Here is a 9,194-nt window from a genome sequence, read left to right on the forward strand (position 1 = left end):
TCCACTCCACCCAGTGCCTGAGGAAGGAGGCCGCTTTGCACGTGCACAAAGACTTCCAGCCCCGCGTCACCTGCGCCTGCCAGGAGCACAGGACAGGCACCGTGGGGTGAGTTAGAGACACCCGGAAGGAAGAAATGGAGTCCCAGGAAACCTGCAGTCAAAGCAAGGGTGCAAAGCCAAGAGCTGCAGGCTCCATTTCGGTCCCTGCCAGCCACACTGTTCCCCCTTAGCGTGCCCCTGTGCTCCTCTTCCTTCCAGCTGGCTTGTGGCAAGTCCTAAGAGATGGGGTTGGGTAGGAAGGTGGCAGTTGAATTCCTGACACAGGGAGGGGGTCCAACTTAAGGCTGTGGTCACCAGCTTAGCTTCCCACACTCCATCTATTTGATCTCCAGGACAGTGAGCTGTCCTAGAGGGATAAGTCCCATTGTGGGTTTAAAAAAAAAGAGAGATAATACTATTAACAGTTGCCACCGTTAATTGAGCATGTACTGTGTGCCAGGCAGTGTGTTGCATATAATTATTGTCTTTTATTAAATGGAAAATACCACTTTTAAGTTGTATCCTGGGGAGGGAGGGAGAGATGTTGGAATGTGTGTGTGTGTGTGTTGAGGGGGAGGGGGTTGTTGGGTTGTTGTTTGGTCACTTGGTGGTGTCCAACTCTTTGTGACCCCATGGTTCCTCTGTTCCTGGAATTTCCCAGGCAAGAATACTGGAGTGGGCTGCCGTGTCCTTCTCCAGAGGATCTTCTCGACCAGGGATCGAACCTGGGTCTCCTGCTTGGCAGGCAGATTCTTTGCTGCTGAGCCACTTGACCAGTCCAGAATATAGGACATTTATTTCATTTTAACCTTCACAACAACCCAATAAAATGTGTGTTAAATCCCCACTTAACAGATGTTGAAACTGAGGCTCAGAGAAGCTAAGAAACTTGTCCTGAGTCACACAGCTAGTAAGTGAGAGCTGGGATGCAAAATCAGTCTCTCTGATACTGAGGCAGAACCACTCCTCCCTAGCACATCTGTTGAGGCCTGGTGTTTATGGTAATCTCAGCCCAGGAGCAGCTCCCTTTGTGGACCTGCCTGGGAGCACTGGGGCTTCTCTGAGTGAAGGAGCTAGAGCTCACTCTTCCCGCCCACTCTTGTGTCCAGCAGATTTAAGATCTCCAAGGTCATTGTGGTGGGCGACCTGTCGGTGGGGAAGACTTGTCTCATTAATAGGTAAGAGGGTGCTGAAGCTGAGGGGGGTGAGCCCAAGCCTAGCCAGGCAGACTGGGCTCAAGACCAGAGCATCTGGTGCCCGCTCAGGTTCTGCAAAGACACCTTTGATAAGAACTACAAGGCCACCATCGGAGTGGACTTTGAGATGGAACGATTTGAGGTGTTGGGTGTCCCATTCAGTCTGCAGCTGTGAGTTCTTTCCCCACTCCTTCCCGCCCTTGGTTCTCCCAGCACCTGTTCCCCACCTCAGCCCCCAGCACCACCCTGCCCCACACATACCTGTGTTCTCCCCACCTTCCTCCCAGCTGGGACACCGCTGGACAGGAGAGGTTCAAGTGCATCGCATCAACCTACTACCGAGGAGCTCAAGGTAAGTACCAGGGTGAAGTCAGGTAGGTGGGTACACCTGGCCTCTAGCCTAGGGCTGGAGGGATTGTGGAAATGAGCCAGTAGCATCTTCCCCAACAATCTGCACCCGTTTTCTGCCACTCTTCCAGCCATCATCATTGTCTTCAACCTTAATGATGTGGCCTCCTTGGAGCATACCAAGTAAGTAAGCATGCTGAACTATAATGGGGGCTCTGAGAAGAGAATGTTCAAAAAGAGGCGGGTCAGGAGTATGGAAGGGAAGGAGAAGAGTGCATTCAGGACCAGAGGGAGCGTCATTGGGCATAGAAGTGGGGGGAGCCTATCTGGCTCCCTCATCCCTTGCTGTCCACTGTCTATGGCAGGCAGTGGCTAGCTGATGCGCTCAAGGAGAACGACCCTTCCAGCGTGCTTCTCTTCCTCGTGGGTTCCAAGAAGGACCTGAGTGTGAGTGTGCCAGTGGTGGGGGAGGACTTCACATCTCGACAAGGGAAACCCCATGCCCAGCATCTGACTCTGACTTTCCTTCAGACTCCTGCTCAGTATATACTGATGGAGAAAGATGCACTCAAGGTGGCCCAAGAGATGAAGGCTGAGTATTGGGCAGTCTCATCTCTCACTGGTGAGTCAGAGGCACCTGGCCTTCCTGCCTGCCTTGCCTCTCACTCCTACACCTCCAGCTATGCCCCTTGGCCTGGAACCACCCCTGAGCTCCTATCTGCTCCCTGTGTCAGGTGAAAATGTCCGGGAGTTCTTCTTTCGTGTGGCGGCGCTGACCTTTGAGGTCAACGTGCTGGCTGAGCTGGAGAAATCGGGATCCCGGCGCATAGGGGATGTTGTCCGTGAGTGCCCACCTGGACAAGGGTGGCAGAGAGCTCAGGGACCCTCCATCCTTGCCTCACTTATTTCTCACCCTTCTTCAGGCATCAACAGTGATGACAGCAACCTCTACCTAACTGCCAGCAAGAAGAAGCCCACGTGTTGCCCATGATGGGTAGAGGACTGTCCAGAGACTGCCCGCCCTGGGGCACTGTGCCACCTTGACTCCCCCAGAACTCAACCCCTGGACATTTGCACTGACTGTTTTTCCAGACCAAAGAGCTGCCTCTCGGTGGCAGTATCCCTGGAGAGGTACTTGGGACCATGCTAGTCACTTCCTGCCCCCAGGCACCGTGTCAAAACCTGGATGCCCCTCTCTCCAAGGTGCCCAGTGCGGGGAGGTAAGAGGGCCCTGCTGCTCTTACTCAGCTGCTGGGCCCTCTAGGTTTCAGGATGCTTAATGGTCCTAGTCTCACACTATGCCTTATGCATTAAAATTTCTGTTATTAGCAGGTTAGGGTCTGGAGTCCTTTGTGGGGGATCAGGGATGTGGAATGGGCAGGGCTATATGGTCATCTTAGGACTGGAGCCTTCTGCTGCGATTCTGGCCATCTTGGCCTCTGGGCAGGACTCAGGCAGGCTGGGAACTCAGGAACCACGTGTAGAGGGATGCACTTGGCCCTCACTGGATAACGTCTGAGTGACCTTTGAGATCTTTAAGAGCCCTTTTCCTTTGGTCCCTTCCCGGAAAATGTCTCCTGCTACTTGGTGCTTATACGTAAGTCTACCATTGGATACTTTTTTTCACCTTATTCCTGCCTTTTAAAAAATACTTCTCTAAGAAGTATTTTTTTAGAGTATGGAACACAGTGAAAAGTGAGTTTTGGGTGCTTTGTTGGGTTGAACAGAAGGCCCCGGAAGGTAGAGGGAGGGCTCTTACTTAGATGTGCTGATAACATCTAACTATATTAGTGATATAAATAAAATTATGAGTAGCACATTTTTATATTTTAAAACAGTTAAAAACTAAATTGGATTAAAAATAAGACATTTTTCCCACTTCAAAAAAAAGATGTGCTCTAAGCAGGAGGATCTGCATTTGAAACCTTGCTGTACATGTTGGACATTCAGACAAGTCACTTCTGCTCTGTGCCTTAGTTTCACCTCTATTGTTATTATTTTCTTTTGTGGGGAATGTGTGCTGAGCGGTTTATGGGATCTGAGTTCCCTGACCAGAGACTGAACCCAGGCCACGGCAGTGAAAGACTGGAATCCTAACTAGGACTGGGGAACTCCCAGTTGCCTCCTCTGTAAAGGAGGAGCACGTTCATCATTCATTTCATGGATGAAATAAGATAAAGCACTAATACATACATGCATGCTGCTGCTGCTGCTAAGCCGCTTCAGTCGTGTCCGACTCTGTGCAACCCCAGAGACGGCGGCCCACCAGGTTCCCCCGTCCCTGGGATTCTCCAGGCAAGAACACTGGAGTGGGGTGCCATTGGGCGCATGCTAAGTCGCTTCAGTCGTGTCTGAGGCTTAGCGACCCCATGGACTGTAGCCTGCCAGCTTCCTCTGTCCATAGGATTCTCCAAGCAAGAAGACTGGAGTGGATTGTCATGCTCTCCTCCAGGGGATCTTCCCAACCCAGGGACGGGTTCTTTACCACTTGCGCCACCTGGGATGGCTTAAAAACCTTAACTATTATAATAACAGTTTGGGTGAAGAGTGACCAAGAACCTGGCTCCCCATTGATATCTGACCCAGAGCCAGAGATTGGCTGGAACTGTCTCAGATATTTGGGCCGCGAAAGGAAGGACACCTGTGGCCTGGTGTCATCCTAAGAGGCCAAGACAGGAACATCAATTCTAGTTCCCAGTAAGCAACCCCTCTGTCCCTTGCTACCGTTCTTACCTGCTACGCTATTCTGGCAGAGTTGGCTTTTCTGCACACTCGCCCTTCCCCTTCCTCGCTCCTCCGACTCCATGTTGACATCTATATTGGGCAGTATTTGCCACTGGAACAGGGAGCCCCATAGAAGTAGGAGGGGGTGCTTGGGGTGGGGGCCGTCGCGGGGCTTGGGATCCGGTATCACGTCTTCTTTCGCTGGGCTCCCGTGGAGGGGCCTGCTAGGGGAGAGAAAGAGCGAGCCCGGCCTCCCGCCAGGGAAGGAGAGACCCTGAAATCCTGGATGGAGGACTGGAGATTGATGGGAATAGCTCCCCAGGAGGACACGCACGGACCCGAATGCAGATTGGGGGCGGGGCTAAGGGCTGCGGCTGGGTTCGGAAGGATTGGGAGGGGCCGGGAGGTTGAGAGAATGGCTGGGGCGGGGCTAAGAACGAGGTTGGGGCGGGGCTAGGTTCTGGGGGTAGGACTAAGCCGGGAGCAGATCTGGAGAGGAACTAGGGATGGGACTGAGGGCAGGGCCTGAGCTGCCGAGCTAAAGTTTAGGCCTGAGATACGGGGGAGGTGCTAAGGTTAAAGTGGAACAAAGAGAGAGGGGCCCGGAAGGAGCTAGGAGGCCCCGGATGAAGAGCGCCGCTGAAGCTCAGACTTGGGCTAAGACAACGCAGCCTAGAGCAGAGGGAGAGGGGAGACTGGGCAAGCATGAGGCGGAGTTAAGGACCGGACTGGGGCGAAGCTGAGATTGGGGTTTACAGTGGGCTCGGCCAAGCTGAGGTTCAGGGTTGGACTTATGCGTGGAAGAGTCTTGTAGAGACGAAGAACTAGACCGAGAGATATGTGGGTCAGGACGACACTGAGGATTGAAAGGTGGACTAAGGAAAAAACTGAGGACGATACCAGCTCGTGGGATGAGAGCAGCACGGGTAAACAGGGGGCGTGGCAGATTAGGGGAGGGCTTTCAGCTGGGGGGCGTGGCACGGGGGACTGGCCTGAGAACCCAAGGAGGGGGTGGAACCTGAGAGCCCGACGAAGGAGGCGGGGCCAAAGGCTGACTGGGGCGGAGTTAGGGCCTGGGGGCGGGCTCACTCGAGACTTGGACCAATGATTGAGCAATAGGGACAGAAGAGCTGGAGAACCGCTTGCGGGTTGGACTGGGGTCGTCTGGTTTGAGCCAGAACTACGAGCTCTAGTTGTAGGGGTGGAAGGCATTGCTGTGCTTCAGCCGCTAAGCAGGAAGTGGAGGGTTTGGCTGGAACCCTTGGTCCAGTCGCTGGGGTTGGGGCCGGCGGTTCCATTGACTTTAGGGCAGGAAAAATCCGGAAGTTCCACTAGTGACGTCACAATCGCCTCCAGAGGTGGGCGGGGCCAGGGCGGCATTTCCAAGGAAACCGGAGCTGCCCTGCCAAGTTCCCTCTTCCCTCCTTCCCTTCCTTGATTTTTCCCTCCCTTCCTTCCTCCTTCCCCCCTCCCTACCTCCCTCCCCCGTTCAGCTGCTCCGGCGCCCGACCTGGAACCCTAACCCCTGTGCCGCAAGGGCAGGGGGAGCTCCTCAGCTCGCAGGACTGGGAGGACTGTACAAATGAGCATCACCTGTGAGTTTTGAGTTAGGTCCCTGTACCTCGATTAATGTCCTGCTGAGAGACCTGAAGTTTCCCTCTTCCTTTTAAGCTCTCTCTCATTCAATGTCACTCATTCATTATGGGGTCTCCCCTATGGCCATCTTCAATCACTTCTGCTGCAGGAGCTCCAGATTGCTGCTTCAGCTGGAAACTAGAGCAGATTGTCTTCCTCAGATCTGAGGCGGGTTATTAAATCCTTCCCCTTGGCATTAGAGTTATGACCGTCAAGGCTTCTTGGGGATACGGGGGGAGGGGCGGTTAGTCATTGGACCCTGCATATAAGCCTCTTCCATAGTGACTCTGTTGAGAGCAAGCAGAGTTTGAATCCTGATCCTGGCTCAGGTCACTCTGGCCTGACCTTTAGGGTCCAGGCTGGATAAAGGAGGCTGTGGAGTCAGGATTGAGTAAAACCAGAGGGTGAGGAATTGGCTGTGTTAGAGGTGAAAAGCAGTTGTAGTGGGAAGTGATAGCTGGCACCACAGGTTTTGGATAGGAACCACAAGTAGAGAGGCTGAAAGAGCATAGACTATGGAGCCAAGAAAATTGGATTTGAATCCTACCTCTGTCATCTATTAACTTATTTTTTTGGATAAGTTACTTATTGTAAGTCTCTGTGTCCCCATCCATAAAATGTGCTTTGGTGAGGATTTAGAATCAATGGCATATTTTAAAAGCCCAGCACAGTGCCTGACCCTGGAAAAATGCTCATCCAAGGTCAATTTTCTTTCCCCAGAAAAGTCCCCAGATTTGAACCCTGGACAGAATCTCCAATGCCACAGCTTCTTGTGGCACCAGTAGGCCTTTATTTTCTTCTACTCATGTGTTCATTCAGTCAACCAACTGGGGGACCAGGTATGTCATGATGGAGAGTTTGCACCTCATCCTGAAGGTAGTGGAATGCTATTAAAGAGGAGGAACGTGGTGAACCAGTTTGGCTGCATCGTGAGGAGTGGATGTAGGGAGTGAGACAGAAGTTAGGGAGGCCAGGTGGGAGGCTACTCCAGCTGTCTGTGTCAGAGATAACTGATAGGTCTGAACCAGTCAGATGTGGGGACAAGCAAGCATGGCAAGACTTGGTCATTGAGTTGGTGAGAAGTGAGGCAAAGGATGATCCCTAGATTTCTAGCTGAGGTGTCCGTTGCTCTCTGAAATGGAAGTTACAAGAGACAGTGTTTCATGAAGGGTAGGGAGAAGATGGTGGGTTCATATGACATGTGCTGGTCTGATGTTTTGAGAATATCGGAGAGGACATAGGCTATGTGCTCAGGAAAGCAGTATGCATTGGAGATCGAGATTTATGTCATTTTATTAGTGGATGTTGAAACCATGGAAATGGATAACATTATCCAAGACAAGCCTGTAGAGTCTTCTGAGAAGGAGGCCAGCAAAAGAACCCTGGTCATCACCAATTTAAGGAGTACAGGCCAGCAAAGAAGTTAGGAAAGAATTAAAAGCTAGGAAGGAAGAAAGAGATGAGAGGTGTGTCATGAGAGCCAAAAGAAGAGTCTGCAGAAGAAAGAGGTTGATTAATCAACAGCGTCAGTGAGATGAGACAAAAAGAAGGTCACTGGGTTTAGCTATTAGATCACTGGTGGCCTTTGCCTGGGCTATTCTGATAGAAGGGCAGGGATGGCTGCCATGCTGTAGTGGCTGGAGAAGACAAAGGTCAAGACACTGAAGGTAGGGAGGGACTGGGCCTTCTTTGCTGGTAGGCCGCCTAGTGAAGCTGTCCAATACATCTGTTAAATGAGGAAGTGAAAAGGAAGAAGGGTGGCTATGCAGTTACATAAGGAGAAATAGGGTTCACAGAATGTTTTGTTTGAAAATGTTCATAGCCTGTAAGAAGAAAAACAAACATGAAAGAGGCAGAAGTGAGCATTCTGTCCAGGACCTGGAGTTCAGACGCTTGGGCAAGGAGGAAGGAGGGACACTTCCCCAGGCTAGAAGTCGATGGGGGTGGGAGCAGCCAGGGATGAAGCCCACGCAATGATGTGTTGAGAGCAGCAGTCGCGGGGTACAAATTTCCGGGGAAGCATTCATAGTTTCATTCATTTGAGCACTTCCTGTGCCGTGGAAAACAGATAGAGCTGACCAGAGACCTGTAGAAGGATGACCAAGTACCACTGAAGGCCCAGCAGAAGTCCCAAAGCAATCATCTCCTTTCCTTAAGCAGGACTCAGTCCGGTACCCTCAAAGGACAAAGCTAATTGTAGGAAGGAAAAGGAAGTGCAGACTTTACTCTGTGGTTGCTGATGGAGCTGCTGTCGTGTTGGAGTTTCGTTTGGGGACACCCTGGGACAATCCCTTCCCTGAAACTGTCCCTTCTTACCTAGACTCTGGCTCACTCCTCTTCTTCCCTCCAGATCCTACTCCTATTATGCTTCTTCCAAGAAGCCCCGTGCCCCCAATTTCAGTGAGTGTCCTTGCTCCCACAGGCTTTCCTCCCCACCCTGTCCCTCCCTATCAGGGTCTGCCTCACACCATCCTGAACTGTTACAGACTGTGTCTCCTCTCCTCATCCCCTCCCCCAGCCCCTGTGGAGAGCAGGGACTATTGTCTTTTAAAGGCTGCATCTCCTGGGGGCTGTCCCTGGAGCTTCTCCGGAGCCGTTTTCTGAGTGAATGGAGTGGGGAGGGGCTGCTGCTACCTCTGTGTACTCTCTCAGATATAAACAGGTTGCCCAGCTGGGGGAGAGGACACCTGCTGGCTAGTGTGGAGTCCAGCACAGATGCTTCTACTTTATCCTCTGAAGGTGGGTCCTCCTTCAAGTGGGGGCGGGGTGTGTGGAAATCTCTGGCCCCAGGGGTTAGGCAGGAGGGAGGGAGGTGTTTGGTCCTGAAAGGGTCACCTAGCTGCCCTACCCCAGCCCCTTCTCGTGCCCCGCAGAGAGTGCCACCCCTTTCCTTTGTACAGCCCTTTATGGTACACAAATATCTTTGACACATGTGAACTGAGTCCTCTCAACAACCCTGCAAAAGGGGCATTACCATCATTCCATTTTTGTGAGTAAGGAAATGAAGGCTCAGAGAAGTAAAGTAACTTGCCCCTAGGTCACCCAACTCAACTTGGACTCAGGCCTGACTACAAATTCAGGGCAGTTGCCACTCTGCTGCCCTTTGCTGCAGTTCAGCAGTGCTGGAGAAACCCTGAGGCAGTGGTGATGGTGTTCCAAGGTCCTGCCTCCCAGGCAGGACTCATTCCCTCGCCTTGGCGCGTGGGAGGAAAGGAAGCACAAAGGGAGGCCAGGAAGTGGATCCGGGCGGGG

At 52.3% G+C, this 9,194-nt stretch overlaps 2 protein-coding genes across 6 annotated transcripts in view; both read left to right on the forward strand.

The window, feature by feature from the left end:
* On the forward strand, window positions 1-2,913 carry RAB34 (RAB34, member RAS oncogene family; the record flags this gene model as incomplete). Its single annotated transcript, XM_010861405.1, has 9 exons — window positions 1-106; window positions 1,152-1,217; window positions 1,305-1,406; window positions 1,523-1,587; window positions 1,715-1,766; window positions 1,949-2,030; window positions 2,115-2,205; window positions 2,318-2,425; window positions 2,507-2,913. Coding segments are annotated over 9 exons (740 nt in total), but the record flags the coding sequence as incomplete, so codon positions are not given.
* Window positions 2,914-4,769: 1,856 nt separating this feature from the next.
* The window catches only part of PROCA1 (protein interacting with cyclin A1), a 7,716-nt gene continuing 3,291 nt past the window's right edge, over window positions 4,770-9,194 (forward strand). The window contains exons 1-3 of one of the 5 annotated variants that reach the window (XM_010861409.1): window positions 5,159-5,233; window positions 5,801-5,902; window positions 8,595-8,681. In XM_010861409.1, the coding sequence (XP_010859711.1) occupies window positions 5,890-5,902; window positions 8,595-8,681 (100 nt within the window). In that variant the 5' untranslated portion in view covers window positions 5,159-5,233; window positions 5,801-5,889. The other 4 variants (XM_010861407.1, XM_010861408.1, XM_010861406.1 and 1 more) reach the window with 4 other exon arrangements.

Source organism: Bison bison, unplaced genomic scaffold (assembly GCF_000754665.1).
Source record: "Bison bison bison isolate TAMUID 2011002044 unplaced genomic scaffold, Bison_UMD1.0 scf7180017864472, whole genome shotgun sequence".
Taxonomy (NCBI): Eukaryota; Metazoa; Chordata; class Mammalia; order Artiodactyla; family Bovidae; genus Bison; species Bison bison.